Below are 21,549 nucleotides of genomic sequence, written 5' to 3'. Positions count from 1 at the left end.
TGAATTGCCTGAATAATTATAACACTAGAAAGAAAGCCGACGTTTTGACTGAGAAAGTAGCACAGAGAGTACAGGTTTTACTGGCCTTATCCATTTTTGACCGGTGCGCTAGGCTTATTTTCCATCAGGGTTATTGATTTTGACTGCATAGAAACACACGCACTATCTCACACAAGCAAAAAAAAAAAGACTACCACTCCATGGTCCAATGCATAAAATATGTTTATTTGTGCACGTTTCTTTTGTCCCTGTGTGACCAGTCAGTGGTCCAATTCTTTAAATTGTGATAATGATCAAAGAATTTGGATAGAGAGAAGGAGGGGAGCCGAGTTGTCTGAGAAACCACTCTCGAGGACTGAGTCTAGAAAGAAAAAGACAGATTTTGTAATGACAGAAATAGACTTTCCAAGAGAGTGTGTGAGAGAGATAGAGAAGGGGTGTAAGAGAGACGAGTATGACTGCCTACATATTCCTGCAGGGCCATTTCTATGACGCCTCTGCACTTCCTCAAACCGTGAGAAATGTCTGAACACCAGCTCACACTCAGATCTCAAACTGGGGCAAAAAAAGGAATGACCAAGCAATTAGTTTGCAATTCAAATGTTAGGCATTTCAAATGAATAATTACCAATCTTTGTGAAGCAAGACCCTTTACATATTAATTTGGCAGAGCTATAGAACAATCCGTCAATCTTCACACAGAGTTCCCACCATTTTATACTGGTACAAAGTTGTCACTATCACAACCAATGAAGTCATGTTTTTATTGGTTTTAGGCTGGGAGCGCCTTTTCATTAACATTTATAATCCCCAATTGAGCAATGTGCTAAATTAAGTATTATGAATGAGTTCCTTGCAACATGTGCTTGTAGCATCGACTGATTTGCTTTTTCAATTAGCTTGCCATGAGAAGAAAATTAGCGAATCAAAGCACCAAATTTCACTCGCATATGCTACACTATTCGGCTACAAAGTGACAGCTGCTGAAACTTTCAGCCAGGCGTCGATAGTGTATTCAGGTCACAACATGTGTAGGCTACGCAATAGGGTCATAAAAACTGTTTAGCAGTTGCAGGACACATGCTGGGTTGGTAAGATTTAAAGTTAGCAGTTTTGTGACAGACATCAAAACATGAAATTGACTTGTTTTTCTAAAAGAGCTGTCTCAACGCCATAACTACCTTAATATATCAAATTCATCAGTCAAATGAATTCCAAAATGATTTAAGTAAAGAGGACCGACCATTTATGTTGAACTTATCAACACATTAACTGGTAACACAATATTTAAAGTTATAAGTTTGTCCATTTTCATGACAGAACTGATATACTACCCAATGCACATCTTTTCTAGACAGTAGCAGTATTTCTACCACAAATTCAAAGGTGTTGTGAAATGACAGGCTGCGAAGTTAGTTCTGCACATCATTTCACAAGCTCAACTTTTTCTTATCGCTTATTTGAGCCTATAAATCTTTGGTGACTTAAAGTAGAGATTGACATTCCGGCATATTGTGTGCCCACTTGCCAAGACATAAGCCCAAACAAACCAACAGTATTAAGTCTTATTTGGTGTGGAAAGAAACTACTGTGTACTAAATAGCTGCCTAGAGATGGAAATATGTTTATACTTAGACAGTTTGAAACAATTCAGGTAATTTACTCTATCTGAACAAGATTTTTTATTTACTGTAAGATGAGGGATAACATTCACACCTTTCATGTTAAATTAAACCACTACGAGTGTATGTTGCGAAATATGTGCCTGCCAAATGAGACATTTCACTATCAATCCGTCAAACTTGTCCAGTTTTATTTAAAGCATTTACTAACTGCTTGGCTTTTGAGTTAAGTGATAATATGTAACGCACTTTTACTTCAAACACTTAGGCTGATTGCAGCACATTCTTACTTACCTTAAGATGGTGTTAGTATGCTGGACAGCCTAATAGCTCTCAAATCACAAAATGCGCAGAATGTAACCGAGTGGACTGCAGGGCAGGGACATTCCTACAAACTACAAAAGGAGCAAATGACACATTGTGTTATTGTGTGCAGATACTCCTACAAAGTGTTCCTCCACTTTTACAAGGCTGATGGGATAAGTCCCTACATTACTGACATGGGTAGCGAGTGACACTCACACAGGGACATTTGGCCAAGCAAGGTGTGGATTATCCACATCCTGGATTCAGTGGGGATCTGACCAGAAAAGATGGGGCTGCAAAGAGTGTGGATATTGGTGATGTGCAGTGCCAGTCCAGCAACCACACTGACCAGAGCTAACGGACTGCTCAGAGATTGATCATCTTCCCATGTCTCCATCCAATACTCATCCTCATTTAAATCCTATAGCTGATTCTACTGGTTCTTCTTATCTGCAATTCCTTTCATTACCGTTTGGAATCAAACATATAATTAGTTCATTTTGTTCCTATCATATGTGCGTGAGGGACAGAGAGGAAGGGGAAAATATAGAGAAAGAGAGTGCCGCAGCTTTGAAATGCTAAACAGGCCGCTCATTGTTCTTGGCCAGCTGCCTCACCCCAAAAACAAAACCAGAGTGCTCATGTGGGTGTGTGATCTTATGCATATGTGTGTGTGTGAGCATGCATGTGTGTGTGTGTGTGTGTGTGTGTGTAACTGTAGTAAGAGGGTTGTCTCTCCAGGATTATACACTAGGACTACAGATGCTTTAGATAAGAGGCAAAGTTGTGTGTGCGCGTGTGTGTGGGTGTGTGTGTGTGTGTGTGTGTGTGTGTGTGCACGCTGGTGGAGGTCAGGGTAATGGGCAATGACATACTGGAAGAGAGAAAGGGAAAATAGGTCTAACAAAGTTACCTGATGTTTTATTATTCAGTCTAAAATACAATCATGAGGCAGCAAAATTGTAAATCATGTTTCTCTCAATGTCATATCTGATTTTATATTTTAAAAAGCACATTAAAAACCATGCAGTCACTTCTCGATAGGAAAAACATTATTCTTACAAAGCAACCCCTGAGCCTTGAATTAATATTTAATTTGAAATATTTGTGACAAACAATCAAAATGCAAATGTCAATTAATGTCTTTAGGAGTAGGTGACAGGCGCTGCGTATATGTTGTATTTTTATATCATACCTGAAGGATCAGCATGTCATCAAGCCAATTCCTGAAACCTTTTTCTCAGGTGAACACAAGATTGAAGGAGAAGTCAAACGGCTTCAATGAGTAACTCTAACCAAACGCTTCCCTTAATAACACGTTACCCTTCCACTTCATTTCATGGATGTGTTAAATCAATTGAATAGTGACTTTCAGTTGCTCACCAAGTCGCTGGTCTCCTTGTTTTAGGACTCAGAGTGCCCATTTAAAAACCGTTATAGGCTCCAGTTGGTAAAGTCTTATCTGGCACAAACAAGTTAACCAGAGTATTTCCCAAATGTGAAGAATAAATGAAGATGCATCGACAAAAAAACAATTGTCTTCAGTTGTTAAGTTTTGAATCACAATCAATCAATGAAATTCCACAACATTTCAAAGAAACGCAAGGCACTGTTGAACGCAGGTAAACTTGTCCTTAAACATATCCAATTAAAATACTGTTTGAGAAACCACTGCTGCTTTATGCATTTATTGATTATCACAGTGGCATTTGCAATCAAACACTCTCCTCTTTGGGGCTGAACAACACCAGCTGGTAAAAATGAAATTACTTAACACACAATTAATTAGTCCACTCCTACTAGGAACGCCTGTGACGGCTGATGATTATGTGTTGAGAAAAACGGTCAGAGCAGCAAAACCCTCGTGTAAAGCCCATGCAATGTTAAGTCCACAAAGTCAGTCTTGCATTTGGTGCTACTTCAGTGGCTTATGTCTGACCGGCAATTAGGCTAAAGATTCAGAGAGTACTTGGACTACATTTAGCTGACTTACAGACTAGCACTTCTTAAAACAGCATTTTCCTTTTAGCATAAAAATGAACATTACACACTACAGGAACACACCAATGCTTCATCACACATATCTGGGGCAAGACAGGTACTCAGATTATGGGATTGGTTGAGCATCTGTGTGTGTGTGTGTGTGTGTGTGTGTGTGTGTGTGTGTGTGTGTGTGTGTGTGTGTGTGTGTGTGTGTGTGTGTGTCTAGTCCACAGAGTGGTTTCTAGTGCCTAGGCCCAGAGGAGAGCCTCAGCATCAATCCTTGCCCCACTAACACACATCATGGTCACATCATAGCCCTGAAGCACCACCTTCATTCCTCAACTGCTTCATTCCCCCCACACACACACCCAAATGTGTGCCTGCATGTAAGATAAGAAAGGGCAGGTACAGTAGACGTCTCCAGGCAGGACAGTCATTAATAATTCCCATCTATAATTGGTTTCAAAAAGCCTGAACACTAGATTACACTCATATGATCGTCACACAAGTTCAACAATCATTTAATTGATATAATTTCTAAATAAACTCCAATACCTCAAATATATTTAGTCTAGTACCAGATACAGTCCAGCTTTATTAGGGACCCTTGAATACTCAACTTTGTGCAATCTAATATACACTAAGATGCATCTTTCAATGGGAAAAAAAAGTCCTCCTTGTAAAGAGGAAATAAGACATATAACCTGCAGTGGAAATTTGAGTGGGTGGGACATGACTTGAAATAGTAGCAGTGATCATGGCAGAAATAAAAAAGATATGTACCAACTCCATCTCTACAGGCAGACTATAACCACCCTCCGGCACCGTGCCACTGTGGTCTCATCAAGGATACTGGGTGTCACACTCCCTCGAGTCGTCGCGACGTCTAATTTCGACACGGCCCACCGACTATGGGACCACTGATCCAGCCCTCTCCGTCAGTGTGGGCGCACCTTCTGCTTTGACAGTTGCGTAATAGGCCGGCCCTATCGCTTTAACTCAATTACGCATACGGTTGTACTATGTAGTAATACCGCTGTGAGATCTAATCTATATTCAAACGGGCAGTTATCAGATCAGACCTGCAGTACAATGAGGAAGGCTTGATTTTTGACCTGGGTCGGTGCCAGCCCTGCCTTTCTGAGTCCGGCCCTGCCTGGCGCGGCCTGCTAACCCGGGTCAGGCTGACCGGCCCCGGGGCGGCGCGTCACAGCTGTGTGCGTGTGCCACTGAGCCCTGGTCAATCACAGCCAATGACACATATATATGGCAGGGCTAAGCTACCCGGAGCTAACGTCATGCTCGCTTGACACATTTTTAAGCCTGGTTAGTGGTGAGACATTTAGCGAGGATTTGTAAACCACACTGGGCCTGGTGCATGCAGAAGAAGAAAGCTGCTCTTTACAGGGCTGTACTTACTGCTGACTTTCATGCTGCCGAAAGCCGAGGGCTGCGGCACTGGTTTGCAGCTCTCCGCGAAGGATGTGGTCCTGGGCCGACCCGACATGATCCAATCCCTCTGGTTCTCTCTCGACTCGGAGACTGTGACTGGCTATACGGCAGGGCTGATTGATTTGCCGGTCCTTCTCATCCAAAAAGGATGACCGTAAATGAAATTCACAGGGAAGACAGGCAGAAAGCGACCCCTTTATCCTTCACTTTAGTCCGTTTCTCCTAATAAACTACCCTTTCTTGCCCACCTACAGTCAATTAGAGCAGCATTTCTTCCTTATATTCCAGGTTTTTCACTCAGCGGGCCTCTGAAGAAACGTCTCCGACTAAAATAGTCATGAATCTGGCCTCTCCCTGTGGCCCCCCGATTAAAACCAATAGCGATTTCTTTCTGGTTGCAAAATCACTTTCACAAAGACGAAGAAGGGTGAGATCAGGTGTTAGGAGAGCTGATCCCTTGCGGATCAGAGGGAAATGCGGCGTTTTCTTGACTATTCAGGACACATGCAGTTCCTCTTCATATCCCGATGTGGAGGCTCAATGATCCGACTGCCATGGCGGCTCCCTCGCTAGACCGTCCAACGGAAAATCTGCCAGTTGCCACAGTCTCTCTTTACGAAATCAAAGGCTCAGCGCCGATTTAAAATCCGCCCTCGTTGCCGTCAAATTTCGGTGTCTTCACCGAGGCTCCGGGGCAGCTACCTCTTCAGAAAATGATGGTCCTTAGGTACAGAGTGCGACGTTACTGAATTTCTTTTTTTATTCCTTCCCCATAGGTTTCGGCTCGCTGTCTTTGTCGTTGCGCACGATTGCTACGCCATTTTCGTAAAAGGTTACAGGGCTTGGTCCGCTGTCATAGAAGAAGGTTCACGCTGTTGACGTAAAGCGCAACGGAGAATAGATCAACAGTGAACGCGCAAACGGCAAACCTGGGGTGGCCGAATTAGCCAATCACAGAGAGTATCCTTCAGAAATGGGCGTTTATCATGTTCATGTGGTCCAATAAGAACCCCGCTCTTGAGCCCCACATGGCATAATTTGCTTGGCACCGCCCCCATGACTTCAGAGGATTTTTCCCCGTGCGGCGACAGGGACAATGGGCGGATCTGCTCCCAGGATTGATGACTTTTTCGGCCAATGGAGCTCCAAAACCAGCCTGTCGAATGGACCCAGCTGTCACAGTGCACCTGTGGTCATGCAGCACTGTTGCTATGTTAGTCACAGAGGCACGTTCACTATCTCTCTTTCACTTTTTCATTCACGCAGCCCTCTGGCACTTAACCATTTAATTAGTGCCATAATACTTAGCAATTTTAATAATGTGTGTGCTCATATGTGCATGGCTGCCTTGTCACAACAGCCCTTTATCCAGGTTAACAATTTCACCTTACATGTTAACGTTTACAGGGTAGGGTAAACTACTGCTTTCTAGTACAGTGCTTTATTAAAGGTTTATAAGATGAACCTAATAAAATAAAATAAAATAAATCATTATCTGGTCCGCAACACTCCCTTTGTGACAACCTAAATTCTTTGAACCAAAAATCACAGTGATATAGGATCTACACATTGCAGTGATGTTATACATAACCGTATATTTTCCTTTGTAAAGTTTGTATCGTTTCTTCATTTTATTTGTTCATTTGATCTGCGTAGGCTGGATTGGGCTAAAGCATAATCTTTAATTCCTCTATTGTGTAATAACAAAACAGCTGAACCTTGAACTGTTACATAGATCAGCTTTTAATTAATCTTTTTGATTTCATTTTAGGACTAAGGTCTTATACTAATCAGGTTTAGGATGATGTATGAACAAACCCTCAAAATATATGGGAATGAAACTGGAAAGTAGTGTGTATGTATGTAAAGATCTCTGCCTCTGAGTTCAAGAAGAAAGAACAATTTGGAGAAGTCAGTCTTTAGAAATAAGTATTGTATAATCCCATACATTTCACAAGACACTTTGGGTGAATGAGGATTTAACTTATTTTACAACATTAATACAATTAAAAAAACGTTTTGCAATGGAAACGATTTTTATTAATATAATATCTCAATATGTTAGTATTGCTAAACTTGAATTGAATGCAGGTCACTTGGCAAGGAAGTCCTTCCTCCTACACAGTGATGCTGGTAGTCTGTCTTTTGTGTGGTTTATTTATAGTTTGTTATGCTCTATATCAAAGGGAATTTCTCCTACGCTGCCCTTCAATGGTTCATATGCAGAAAACAGAGTGGTGGGGTCTCAAAAACAGGCAGCAGAGCAGAAGTAACATGAGACGTTGTTTTCCCTTCATATAGCAACACATCCTCTGGCAAACACTCATTGGCCCATTAGCAGAAGATAAAAATAAAGAGAGACAAAAAGGAGATAGTGGAAGGAAATAAGAGTGAGGCCAAGATAGTGAAGAGATTTTGTTTGTGTCTGTGCTGCAAGACTATTTTTAAAACTTCATAAGTAATTGACTTACAGCAAACCTGGGGCATTGTGGGGTGCTGGTTTGCTACTTCATAGAGCTGTGGGAAAATATGTGAGCGTGGAGGATTAATACGGAATAATTGTTGCCCTGTGGCCCCCTAGCAGGCTAATCCAAGCCTACATAAAGCCAGAGCTTTGTACACTTTCTGTTTGGATTTTCCTGCTGCGGCTCCTTCTACTCCACCGTATAAAATAGAAAAAGATGCACGTGAAGAGGATGTGGTAGGAAGTTTCTTTTTAAAAGAAACGGGGCTCAGAAATCTATAGGCAGCAAGGCACACTTGGTTTCTCACGCACACAGAAGTACGAGACACATACTCAAGATAACTGTGAACTTTGCTCACAAAATACTCTTAATCGGAAAATAACAATAAGAAAAGTGTGTCAAAGCATAGCAGTGACCTGTCCATTAACTCAGATAGTGTGGGCATAGTGTCTCGTAAACCAGCTATAGATAACACACGTAGACCTTGTAAAAAATGTACTGTATACACAAATGTAAGCAAGCCTAAAAAACAACAACATTTCCACCATACAGTTAAACAATACTTTAAGGAATGTGTAAGACAATGTAATACAATAGAAAGGGGACAGTAAATGTTTTTGTACATCCAGATATCTTATCATAAATATTAAAATAAATACAGCATTTGCACAATACTTAACAAAGAGCACATTTCAACTGTGTAAACCATACCTTTGGGTGTTTATGTATTTTAAAAGTCCTACTTCAACATTTTTGGAGTGTACAGCATTTCCTCTGACATCAGCAATCAAAAAAGAATGCCTTGAGTAATATTAAAAGGTCAACAGCATTTTGTTTTTCCACCAAGTTTTCATTATCGTAATCAAATAACTACTATGTCCCACAAATGAATAATACAGACACTCTGTTCATAATGAGTATAAAACATATAACAGTCAAATGATCTCCCATTATAGATAGCACATTAGCTTTATGCACAATGAACCTGTGCTAGCTTTTTCCTTAAAGCTAATTATGACGTTTCTTCAGAAATAAATTCAAGTGATGCAAATGGATGAACATGTAAAGTGCAGTGAACTTGTGCTCATACAAAGGTGGGTTTGAGGTCTTGTTTGAATACTACAGGGTGTGGGGAGCGGTACAGGCTGGCGTAGCCTTCGTACTCGCTGTCAGAGTCTGAGGAGCTCTCTGAGGACATCAGAGAGCCCCGCTGCAGGCAGGAGTCACAGTAGGGACGGTGGTAGTAACAGATGTCTGTTGAGCTGCTAGAGTCTGAGTCCCAGTACCCACAGGAGTCTCTAATACGTCTGTGGTGCTGCTCGTTATCACCACCCACTTCCACATCCAGTGGAGCCATGTGATCTGCACCTGGCAAGAGTGAACATCTGTGGGACCTTAAAGCACACCTCCGACGTTTTCTTATCCCTTCATTCCTTTCTGCATCCTCCTCTTCCTCATCTAGATTTAGTTCAGTGTTGTGCACCTGGAGTAGGACGCCGTCCCCAGTGACCCCGTCAGGGTGCCTTCCTGGATTTTGGTTGTCCCTTTTCTTTCCACAGGCAGTAGCCTCTGAGGCTGAGTAAAAGCAGGGAGGGCTCAACCCTCTTCTGGGGGAGTGGAAGGGTGGCCGACGCTTCCTCATTGTGTAGGGGGAGATGCTGGGGTAGCGGAAGAGAACTGGTGGATTAGGGGAGCGTGGTGTCCGCAGTGAGAGAGGGGAGAGTGCAGAGGCTTCCAGAAATTTTAGCTGAGAAGGCCTTCTGGACATCTGACCCGGTGATCGAAGTGCGATTTCCATGACTGCATCCACACTCAGCTCCTGGAGTATCTCCTGCAACTGCTCGCTGCTAACAAAACCAGTCGGTCTAGCATTTGGCCCCAGTGGGGATGTCAGGGCACTCCGATTGTTGAAAGTTTTAACCTGAGTGGGGTTTAACCCTCTATGGGATTGTAGGGAAGTGACAAAGTCTACTGTCTCTTCTGCTGTCCTGAGTGAGCCTGGGTACAGAAGGGCTGCAGGCTGTTTGAGATCCCCCACCCTCTCAGATGCGTCTCTGCCAGCGGTAGAAATGCCTGTCTGGCTTTCACTTTTATAAATATCACCAGGGAGAGGAGAAAAAGCAGCAAAAGGGGCTGAGGAGCTTGGAGCAGAGGGAGGCTCAGAGTACATCGTAACAGCAGTGTGGTGAGAGGAGAGATGTGTTGGCGAGAGATGGGATGAAGAGTCTTTTCGAGGTAGAGAAGAAGAAGAAGAAGAAGGGCCGTCAGACTGAACCTCGGTGGTCTGAGTGGAAGAGGAGTTGAGATTGGTGTTGGAAGAGTCCATGTCCTCGGGGGGCTGGCTGGCTGACATGAGCCGCAAGAGTTTGTCCTTGGCATTGTTCACCTGCTCCTGCAGACTGTCAATCGCAGCGTTCTTCTGGAAAATGTAAGAAAAACACAAGCTTAAATACTCTGTCATATAAAGACAAATAACATTACAGAAGGTTTGCACAACTCTGCTACCTTTGGATTTTTTGTATAGAAACAAGAGAAACAACAGTCATTTTTAAGGGGTTTTATGTCAGTTTGACACCACTGTTGGCTTCAATTGAAAAATTAATTATTTAGCTTAATCCTGGAGAAATGTATTAATTGAATGCATTCAGTTGAAGAACAAAAAGATACGGTACCTCATTAAGTAGTTTTTTCATGGAGTTGTTTTCCCCCAACACGTAATACATCTCATCCTGGCTGTACACCGAGGGCAGGCTCTTACTGGGGCTGCTGAAATACTTGGCCATCTGACTTGGGTTGTTCTGGTCCTCTTCAAACTGCCGCCACTGGGTCAGCTGCACAATCATAAAATAGTAACATTACACACATATACCTGTAGTTCATGTTACCGGAACCATTTGACAAGGGATCTTTTGACCAGGTGTGTTTGAGCGTATTGCTCACTCAAATATTTCCTCTCCTTGAACTGAAGAAGCATTCTTTTATCCTGATATCAACTTACTGCCAGACACATAGAGTTATAAACTTGTTTGCAACATCCCACGCAGTTTTGAATCATTCACACCTCCTGTGTGAGTCACAGTACATTGACAGACATGGCAATGGGAAGGCATACAGAGAGCAGAGGTGTGGGCACCACATTCACTCATATATTTTAGAGGGGAAGAAGTCATCCATCTGTCATCCATTTGTCTATCTTAAGTTTCTGCCTGTCTGATTGATGGTTTTTAATGAAGGTTTCCAGACATAGTGCCCTATGATTAGATGACAGTTATTTTGCCTAAAAATAAAACCCCCCTCTCTCATGGTTTCTGTTTTAAAGATACTCCAAAAGTGCCCCGTGTTATCACAATTAACAAAAAAATAGTAAAGAGGGAAAAAATTCTTCCACCTTCTCCGAAGCTTACATCTAAAATCATGTTTTTCATGCACCTAGCCTGTGTATCACCAGCGTTATTTTCTTACTTGTGGCACAAACAGTATGCAGTTGGTAGCCAGTGTGCAGATAAAAATGGCTCCAGCCACAGTGCTGTAGACCAGGTTGGGCCAGGCCTGCAGGAAGATGGACACAGGAATGGCTACAGCAGAAAAGAGGGTGACCAAAGTGACGGTTGTTATGATGGTGGGAGACTGGTTGACTGGAGGATGGCTGACGTTACTGGTCAGCCCAGCTAGATACGTCCCATAGAGGAGAAGACAACCCTAAGGAACGAAGTAAAGGACACAGAATAAATAAGTCAATACATCATACCACCATAAAAATAAAGGAATGCAAAACTGTGTTTTATTTAGAATTGCATTTCAATAGAATTGAGATTACTAACCTTCTGAACAGCAATAATGATAACCCACAGATATGAGTATGAAGAGGAGCAGGAGTCCAGCTGAGACAACGAGTAGGAAATGTCTCTGTCCACCACCTAGTTCAAGAAGAAACAGTTTCATAATCAGTAAGCTTAAACAGAATTAAGGTGGCAATTTTATGAAAATCAAACTATTGTAATTTGGTGTTGATTTATTGTAAGAACAAGCATCAGATGAAAAATTCTATTGGCAATAAAGTAAGTTGTGTCCTGCCACTCAAACTTCTCTGTAATTATAAAAAATCAGCCCGACATAATCACTATTAAATTCTACCTTGACCACAGCTCCTACAGATCGTGAACACTTGATGGGGTCGGTGAGGTTCCAGGCCGTGAGAACCAGAAAGTCCACCACGATCAACAGAGCCACCATGCCCATCAGCTGGATGTCTCTGATGATCTGAGAACAAAAAGTAAAGTCACCAATCACGTCGATAACATACAACTGTAATTATTTCATGGAATTTCATCCATATGTGTACAAAATCATTCTGCATGTGAATCCAGTTTTGCAACAAAATACAAACGTTTTCAAAACTTCCTGAATTTACAACAAATGCTAATGATTTTGGCCTTGGCCCACATTTTTTGAAAACATAATGTGATGAGTTCAAAACCTGAAAACTGCCATGATTTATCCTTCTCAAAGAAGAGTGTTAAAATAACATTTAGAAAAAGATAAGGTTGGAGCATGCCTACCACTCTCTTGTCAGGCACTCGCTGGGTGAACACTCTGTACAGTCTCCATGTCTTCCCCAAAATTGGGCCAAACACCAAGGTACTGCCAATACAAAGAGTCCACATCCGAGCCTGTAGGAGAGAGCACTGCATGATTATCCAACAAGGACTTATCCGGTAATATAATGAGGGATTGAGGGGGAGGCTTACTTGTAGTACGGCTGTGGATGCTCCACCGTGTGAGTGTGATCGTTCCCCAACGGCAAACAGGAAGCCGCTGCTGTAGGTGAGGACACTCCCAAAGAGAGTCAGGACATTCAGGTTGGGACTGGACATCTTCACTATCCTGAGAAAACACACAATGGATCAATTCATTCAGTAAATATCTTTTTATGGTATTATTCAATGTGTTTCGTCTTGTAGTTTACCTGTTGTTTTTGAAGCGCAGGGTGAAGAGGAGGAAACAGAAAGCCAGCAGGATGCCACAGGAGAGCAGCGTCCACGCCACAGCAGTCAAAACTGGGGAGAGAGACTGCCTCGGGAGCTCCACGGCCAACTGCACACACACATGCAAACCGCTTAACATAAAGACTAAAATATGACAGGTGTAGATCATATGAATGTTGAATGAATTACTTAAACATTGTTTTAATAATAGAGAATATAGATAGATATAAAATCACCAAAAAGAAGTACAAAGCTTCAGATGGATAAACAAACTTTATTGTGACAAACAAAGTAGCAAACATGCAGCAAGAGCTTTCCTTTGATAATGAGATAATACATTTTTAAAATGTTTGAAAAACAATAAAGCAAAAGGAAGAGAGGAAATGTCAGATTTCAGACATTGAAAGGCGAGATGATCATAGGAGCAGAGTTGACCCCGCCATGATTTCGCCGAGGGTTAAAGTAGGGGAACAGTCTTTCACCGAATGAGTATCCAGTGAATGAGTAGATATGAGAAGCAGATTCCACATCGTAAAAAGAAACCTGCCCCCACTCCACATCCACAAACACCCCAATTCTCTGGGGCTTCCCTACCAGCGGCACACGGATGGGAGTGCTGCTGAGGGCCCAGTAACTCTTGTCTTTTCTCATCCCCAGGGCCCAGTAGCCTGTTTCAGGGTTTAGTATATTCCCTCCTTTTCTGTTGACGGACTGAAGCCCAACTCCAATATCCCACTCCGTCTTGCCCTTCACTTGGACCTCATAATACAGCCTGCCAGAGGAGAAACCCTCCTTTCCCAACACGCTGACCCCAGGGTAAAATCTCTCCGGATCGTCTGTGGGTCTCAGGGCTATATCCCCATGATGGACCTGTCTCCTGTTTTCAGACAGCACCAGTTTGGGATGCGCTGTATCAGGGTCCAGAGTCACATCAACAGCACAGTGCTGAACCCTCTTAAATTCAGTCTCACATAGCCTCTTCACCTCGGCCTTTACTGTCTCCTCCAGCTGACACGCTACTCTCCTGACTGCTCTCCTCACCGTGCCCACATATAAAGCACTCTCTACGCAGATGCTGGTCCAGTCTTTGGTAGCTGACAATGTGGAGAAAGCTGGAAAGCTCTGGATAAGGTAAAGGTCATCTTCGATCTGCGAAAGCTGCTCCAGCTCGGCATTTCTCCGCCTCAGTTCCTCGATTTCCTGTTCCAGCTCCAGAATGAGGCCTCTTGCCTTGCCTTCAACTTGTCTCTGCTTGGCACCAATCGCCTCCACCACCTCAGCCTGACCTCTCTGGACCAGGTGGAGCAGATTGTTGAAGACTTGCAAACTCTCTTCAATCTCTCTTTCTGTGTTTCCTCTACTGAGCTGAACACTTTGATTGATTTTGCTGATTTTCTCAAGTCGGCCATGAATCATTTCTTCCACATCTGCATTAATCCTTCCTATTTGAGCTCTCCTGTCTCTGCCCTCGTCCTCTATAGGTACAGTCTGATGAGCATTGTGGTCTCTCTTGATGCACATCTGGCACACACAAGTCTGGTCCGTGTTACAGAACCGGTCCAGGAGTTTCTCGTGCTTAGTACACACTCTGTCTTGCATGTTCATCATAGGGTTGATTAGATGGTGTTTCTTGAAGGTGCCCAAAACATGATGGGGCTCCAGGTGGGTCTCACAGAAGGACGCCAAGCAGTCAAGACACGATTTAAGAGCCTTGACCCCTTTTCCAACACACACATCACATGAAACGTTGCCTTTATGACCTGAATATTGGTCCAAAGAACTGGCTTCCTCTTCTTTTTTCTTTTGTAATGACTTCTTGAACTGGGAAGCTACATCGGATATGAAGATGTTAACTTTGAGCTCAGGCCTCCTGTAGAACTTCTGCTTGCACATGGGGCACTGCGACAGATTAGCGCTCTGCCAGTATCCCTGTATGCAGTCTCTGCAGAAGTTGTGCCCACAAGGAGTTGAGACAGGTTGGTTGAACAAATCCAGGCAGATGGGGCAAAGAAGCTGCTCCTCGGTCAGCAAACTGACAGCAGTAGCCATATCTGGGAACAGATCCAGAAAGAAAAGCAGGTGGGATTTAAGGAAGAAGTTGTCCTACCATGTTTTTCTTTACACTAAGCTATTAGGTTAAGAGGCAGTTGTGCCTCGCGAGATGTCTACGTCCATGAATAGTAACAAATGCATGGTGTTATATTTCATCAAAGCAGATTCCATTCTAGCTGCTGAACATGTTACATGTTTACTGAGTTTACAAACAATAATAAACTTGAATTGTTAGGACATTATAATAAAACATTACATGAAAATACAATCTTATTAAAATCTTTTACCATAACAAAGCAAATACAGCACAGTTTAGTGTTCCCTTTCCTATTAAGTGAAGGGAATTTCTCCACTTTGAGACTGATAAAGAAATACACATCACAAAGAGGGAAAGAAATCAAAAGGATACCTACCTTGCTTTTCTGTGGTGTAGCACCCAGAGGAAGGGAGTCTAAAGGAGCGTGTTTGTGTTCCCTGTAACAGTCGCTCTACTACTTTAGTTTCTATTTGGAAAGTCACATTAGACGTTCTTGTGCCCGCCTCTTAAAGGCACCAGTGACTGAGGCAATACTAAAAATAGCTCCAGTAGTCCAATGGCATTTAATTTCCAGATATATCCTCTTTTGCTCTGACTTCTGAAGTGGTAAATAACACTAGTGTATTACTTTAGATGCTATAAATTTGTATAGGGTTTTTTTTGGCGAACTAGGACTGATTTTCCCTATATCCTAAGCGAGGCCAAAGTTTATCTACTGTAGAGGACTGGTCATCTCATCGGAAAAAAGAAATGTATATGATAGACAAGTTTGAACTATTTTCGGATTTTTTTAGACCAAAAGATTAATTCTATCATTCCAAAAAGAATAATCAGCAGATAAATAGATCAATAATAATCTTGCAGCCCCTTTTTGTGTTGACAAAAGCTGTGATCAAAAACTCAAAATAATTTAAAATGTTTTGTTAATATTATATTAAAGTTATATTGTATGTATTTCAGTCTTGTGTCAAAATAACAGACGACATACAGTATGCAATTTAAAACATAGGATATGTTTTAACTCTTTAACCTTTTGAAGGGCCAAAAATATTCTGTTGGTCGTCAACCATGCAGGAATTAATATAGCTATGTCTGCCAACATGTGTTTGAGTGTGTGTGTGTGTGTATGTGTGTGTGTGTGTGTGTGTGTGTGTGTGTGTGTGTGTGTGTGTGTGTGTGTGTGTGTGTGTGTGTGTGTGTGTGTGTGTGTGTGTGTGATTACCGTGCTGAGACTGCATATTCTCTGCAGAATGTGAAGGCCCTCCTGTCTGTTCACTCCTGGGTGTATGAAGCAGAGTGGGGAATCACACTGTGAGCTGCAGTTCAGCTCAGGCTCCATGACTGACCCCAGTCTGTCCAATTTCACACACACATCCTGAAGAACAAACAGATGATGTGTTTTTTCATCTGACGATTATACTGTATAACTCTATGTAAAACCGACTTTCGCATTCACACATACATTCCCGGTTAAGTCAAAAAAAATTACTGCACATAAAGTAACAGGAAGCACTAAAGCCCGGGGATACACGCTTCATATGCAGTCTGGCTTCTATTTCTAGGTCTCACAAAATAGTTGCAAGACTTTTAGCCACCACAGTGTGGTGCTCGGACAGTGGATTAGTGACGGTAGCATCCATGCAGTTTTGCAGCATATGTGATCTTACAGCAAGGAAAACGCTTTAGATCATAACCACAAATAAACTTAACAGACACTCTTTTGAATTAATAGTAAAATACATTAGAATAAAAAAATCCCCAAATAAAGAGTAAAATATGTACCACAACTGAACAAACTGAGAGGCCAGGACTCGCTCTGTGTGACAGGAAGCCTTTTGTTTCTGCTTATCCTCAATTTCCACTAGCAATACGTCATTACTGAGGGGAACCAGCCAACTATGACACTGATTTGTGGGATTGGCAAAAAATAAATAAAATGTAACAAATGCAAATTACCAAAGCTACAACTTACTTTAAACCGATTGCTGCTCAATCTGCAATCAACCAGGTTATATAAATAAGGCTTCTGAGAATGAAGACGTACAATTTGAAGAGCATCACCAAATAACTGTTTGTCACTCTTGCCACAGGCATTTTTATGAAGCTACCATGTGTACTGACATGTTGCAGATTTAATTATGCACAAAGGTATCACCTGATACTCTGAGCTGTAACTAGAACAGACTGGGAGTCTGATCACTGAAAGTTGCAGTGACTCAGCTATGTTTTCGAGACCATGTGAGACCAATTGTATCGATACAGATTGGCAGACAGGTGACTGTTTACACTACCAGTGTGTTATTAGACAGCACACGAATCGTCATTGTCTGTAGAATGACTAAGATACCCAAAGCGCTCTGGGAAAGTGGGAGATTCAATCAAAACAAAGCAGTATGGGAAGTCTTAGCATTTTAACATTGGAAAGAAACTATACAACATGAATTGAAGACCTGAAAGATTTCCTTGGTGTAGGCCCACAAAATTGAGTGAATCCCAGCGATGGTTTTCCATAAATGAATGGTGTCAACAGAACAATGAAGCCCCCTTGGCAGCATATCTGGGAAATGTCTGGAGTTCCTGTTCATTTCCTGTCGTCACTTTCCAAGTTTAGATCACAGTTCTGCTGCTTCCCACAGGAAAAGACGCCAGAGAGAGGCATTTCCTTCTTAAAAACAAATCCTGCCCCTGTAGCTTTCAGTTTGTTAGAAAACCTACCACCCTGCAGGTGTCAACAAAGGTCGGCCAACATCCAGCCATGGTGGGGGTCACGGTGTAAGCAGCAGGAGTAGGGCCCTTCCCCAGGCTGACTGAGGTTTTATGGACATGTTTTGACAGCTCAGAATAGTCATGAGGAGTGTCTTTTGAAGTCCTGAAGGCTAAACCGCAAGTAATACCTGAGCTACTTGTGGCCTTGAATGTCTTGCTTTAATGTAGGGTGGGCCTTACCTGTGCAGCTTAGCTTTCACTCTTTCACATCCACTTGAGCCTTACCATACAACTTGTGTACTTTAATTGGTTGAAATGGCTCTAAAATGTAATAGTACATTTATTGCAATATTATTTCCCCCATTTTTACACACCTTTGGGGCTCAGAGGGACCGAATTGATATTGACATACCTTTTACCATACTTTTAATAAAACAATTAAAGCCTATTCATCGCATGTCAGTCCCTATATGTTTCTCCTTTAAGATTAGATGAAAGTCTCCACAGTCGCTGCCAGCTGTAGCCTAATGCCCGGTTCAAGGGCCAACATTGAAACATTCCTTGCAGAAAATAATCCGTTTATAAATATATTCGTTAAGCTGAGTTAGAATGCAATTGCTTGCACTGAAATCCCGCCTCAGGCACGGCACACGTCAATTCAGCCACATGGTACATTTCACAGCCTGCGTTGTTTAGTATTAGTCACCCCAATTTTTCAAACGTCATTTCTGATCTGAATATGTAGTCTGCACCTCTGCTGTATGATACAATTTAAAGCAAAACACCTTACGAAATGCGATTGGGAAAATAGTAATTTTCTATCTTTATATAGATACTATGAATAGTATTGTATTCCAAAGAGAAATTCACCATTTTAGGCTTTTGTAGACCCAATAACGATATGAACCACTAAAGTGCATATCATGCAATGTCTTTATCAGTTGCAATCTCCATCAGCGGCTGATTAATTAACTGTTTATTTTAGCGATACGGTTTGGTGGAGACGCGTATCAACATGTGCTCACCTTCGGTTGCATTGATACAGTTAAAGCACTGTAAAGTTTCAACCTTTTTTCGCAGAAGAAGACATTATGAAGTTAATTATTATGCTAAAGAAAACAAGGGAAAAGTAGTAGAAAACAAGTTTAAGAGATCAAACCTCGGTCTCCAAAGCGCACGTAGGATCCCATCGTCTCGTCCCGCTCCAGACTCCATCGCGCAAGACTCAGAAACTTTACAGTAAAACTTGAAATGAAATGACTGGATAATATGTTACCTAACATAGCTGAAGAGGTCCCATAGCCGCACTCTCGTAATATATTCCACGGCTTAATCTGTCCGTCAAACTGTCAGTCCAGAGCACAAGAAGATCCTGTCACTCAGGAAAAATTCAACCGAACTGACTACTGAGTTTTCATTTAAACTCTGAAGGAGGGAGGCGCACGCGTTCACTCTCTCTCTCTCTCTCTCTCTCTCTCTCTCTCTCTCTCTCTCTCTCTCTCTCTCTCTCTCTCTCTCTCTCTCTCTCTCTCTCTCTCTCTCTCTCTCTCTCTCTCTCTCTCTCTCTCTCTCTCTCTCTCTCTCTCTTTTTCTCTCTCTCTCTCTCTCTCTCTCTCCCACCCCTCTCACTCTCTCTCTCTCTCACTCTCTCTCTCTCTCATTCTCTCCAACGTCTCTCTCCCTCTCCCATTATCTCTTTTTGCACTATTTTATTTATCTTATTTGCACCATGTATGTTGAGTTGTTGGAGGAGCACGCGACATAAGATTTTCATTGCCAACATATACGTTGTATATGCTGTGCATATGACCAATAAAGCCTTGAAACCTTGAAACCTCTCTTGAAATCGCTTTATTAGCTTGACCATGACTGTTTACATTTACTCTGTTCAATTGAAAATATGTACCATTTCCATAGCAAATATGAAATAAAAACTACAAAACGCACGTAAAATAGGTTAAGATCTACTACAATGAAGACATGTATGAACATAATTGTGTATTGCAAAATCGAATTAAACTTGTTGATTTATATATATATATATATATATATACAGTATATGCAGATATAGAGCTTAAGATTGCCAATTTGGACTTCACGTGTGTGTGTGTGTGTGTGTGTGTGTGTGTGTGTGTGTGTGTGTGTGTGTGTGTGTGTGTGTGTGTGTGTGTGTGTACCTTTTCAGCTCTTACTGCCCCGAAATCGCTTTCAGAGTGTGAAGTGATCCATGTGCAGGGCTTTGACAGTGTGGGTACAGCATGTTGCAGGGCCCAGGGGACTGGGTGGCATATGGGACAGGGCGGTACACTCTGTGTCCACAGTGCAAATAAATACACTGAAAAACAGGAGTTGTTTTAGTGGAAAGAGAAACACACATTTTGTTTTCCAACAGCAGGTTTTCATTATGGATGGCTGACTGGTAAATCACGCAGAAATACAGAAAATAGCTCCTTTCTGTGAGCAGTGAGCAAGCAGAAATATTATTGCATTTGTTCCGTCAGTCGTCAGAGGCATAAAGGTGTTATTAAGATGTCAAAGAGATTTATAGTGTGAGCCTACAAACTGGGTCATTCCTGATGAGGTAGTGTCACACCACTGACAGCTGTAGGACAGGAGCAGAGGCACAAAGAGGAGAATATGCAGATATTCATTCATTCTATCATCAATGCCACCACTCACACACACAGGTGCACTTCAATTCATACTGCGCTAATATTTATTCTCTTTATGTTTGGTATTGAGAAAATATGTTCCCTGCATGCTTAAACCCAGAGTCCTTCAGGAATTTAAATAATATGGTAAGTATTTTTTTTTAAAACAAGAGGGTTAACATTAATCCAACCAAAAGTTTAACTTATGATGAGTCCCCAACCGTGGCTTCCCTCAGGATGGACTTTTGCACTATTTTTGGCTATTCAAGCAGGCAAGTAAATGCACTTTTCCATTCAAAAATATGCCACAACATGTAAATGTGATGTAAAGGTCTAAATCATGCAACGCTATTAAAATGTTTAAACCCCGTTGAGAGTGCCAAAATATTTTTTTATGTGAAGCCACTTCAGTATGCAGGATTATACAACAGATGTGAACATTCTTCTCTTCTTAGTTCAATCTGTAAAGAGCTGGGAACAAGCATTGGGCATATTACGCCATGATGTTAACCACCACAAGCTAGTAAATATGATCTCTCATGAAAAGGTAAATAAAAGTGCTATTGTGTACCTGAGATTATTATTCTGTTAACTAATGCTGGTACTGTAACTGATGGGTCCTCTATTAGTATGCACTGTGACTTCCATAATCATATAAAACACGACCGAAAAGCCAAAACAAATGACAAAATAATCAGCATATAAAAATTGAAAAGCCGTGACACAGAAATAGTGAACTCTGGAAGAAAAGAAGACAGCTGCCTCTCTGCTCAACATCACCTTTGCTGTCTGATCAAATGACACCACCCCATTGAAGGACTGAAACACTGTTGCCAGCTCTGTTACACCCAAAGCATGGCAATCTCTCTCAGGTTTCCTCCAAGATCAGGTTCAAGATGTACCAGCAGCAGTTGGACTGCACCAATGCTCAGATTACCAGGATCCTGAATATTTCATCTGGTGACACCGGGGCTCAGGCAAAAAGCAGGAGTCAAGAATCATAAGCTGGCAGGCAAGGTGGACTGCATGAAACAGGATGCTCTACTGAGGTTACCTGGGATCAACTCTAACATCAAGGTGTTCTAATTAACAAACACAGGTGACACATACAGTTGCCAACTTTTTGTGCACTGCCATATTGTGCAGATATCAGCTGGAAGTATGCCAACCACAATAAAAAACAAGTGAGGCTTTCAGTCCAGTGACACACGGTTTCCTGTTGAGCCCCTCCTGACAGGGAGCAGCAGCACCGTTTCCTAACATGGAAGCAGCTATGATTCAATACCTGAC

The 21,549-nt window shown here is 42.0% G+C and overlaps 2 protein-coding genes across 7 annotated transcripts in view; both read right to left on the bottom strand.

The window, feature by feature from the left end:
- The window catches only part of gsk3ba (glycogen synthase kinase 3 beta, genome duplicate a), a 29,715-nt gene extending 23,539 nt beyond the window's left edge, over positions 1–6,176 (bottom strand). For both annotated transcript variants that reach the window (XM_063887090.1, XM_063887091.1), the window contains exon 1: positions 5,331–6,176. In XM_063887090.1, coding sequence (XP_063743160.1) covers positions 5,331–5,418 — 88 coding nt within the window. In that variant the 5' untranslated portion in view covers positions 5,419–6,176. The remainder of the gene's footprint in view (positions 1–5,330) is intronic.
- Positions 6,177–8,375: 2,199 nt separating this feature from the next.
- gpr156 (G protein-coupled receptor 156) lies at positions 8,376–19,019 on the bottom strand. Of its 5 annotated transcripts, none has more exons than XM_063887508.1 (10): positions 18,885–19,019; positions 16,125–16,277; positions 12,795–12,922; positions 12,577–12,712; positions 12,388–12,498; positions 11,963–12,088; positions 11,650–11,745; positions 11,291–11,527; positions 10,501–10,659; positions 8,376–10,247 (listed from the first exon to the last, which is right to left on the bottom strand). In XM_063887508.1, exons 2-10 carry the CDS (start codon positions 16,239–16,241, stop codon positions 8,913–8,915), a joined length of 2,445 nt encoding a protein of 814 aa, XP_063743578.1. In that variant the 5' UTR covers positions 16,242–16,277; positions 18,885–19,019; the 3' UTR covers positions 8,376–8,912. The 5 variants fall into 5 exon arrangements, with proteins under 5 accessions (XP_063743578.1, XP_063743577.1, XP_063743580.1 ...); XM_063887507.1 differs by having other exon boundaries at positions 18,768–19,013; XM_063887510.1 differs by lacking the exons at positions 8,376–10,247; positions 10,501–10,659; positions 11,291–11,527; ... (3 more) ...; positions 12,577–12,712; positions 12,795–12,922 and adding an exon at positions 13,068–14,864.
- Between the last annotated feature and the right edge of the window lie 2,530 nt (positions 19,020–21,549).

The sequence above is a fragment of the Eleginops maclovinus genome, chromosome 7 (genome assembly GCF_036324505.1).
Source record: "Eleginops maclovinus isolate JMC-PN-2008 ecotype Puerto Natales chromosome 7, JC_Emac_rtc_rv5, whole genome shotgun sequence".
Lineage (NCBI taxonomy): Eukaryota > Metazoa > Chordata > Actinopteri > Perciformes > Eleginopidae > Eleginops > Eleginops maclovinus.
Note: the sequence above shows the minus strand (reverse complement) of the source record. Positions and strands in the feature narration are given on the sequence as shown.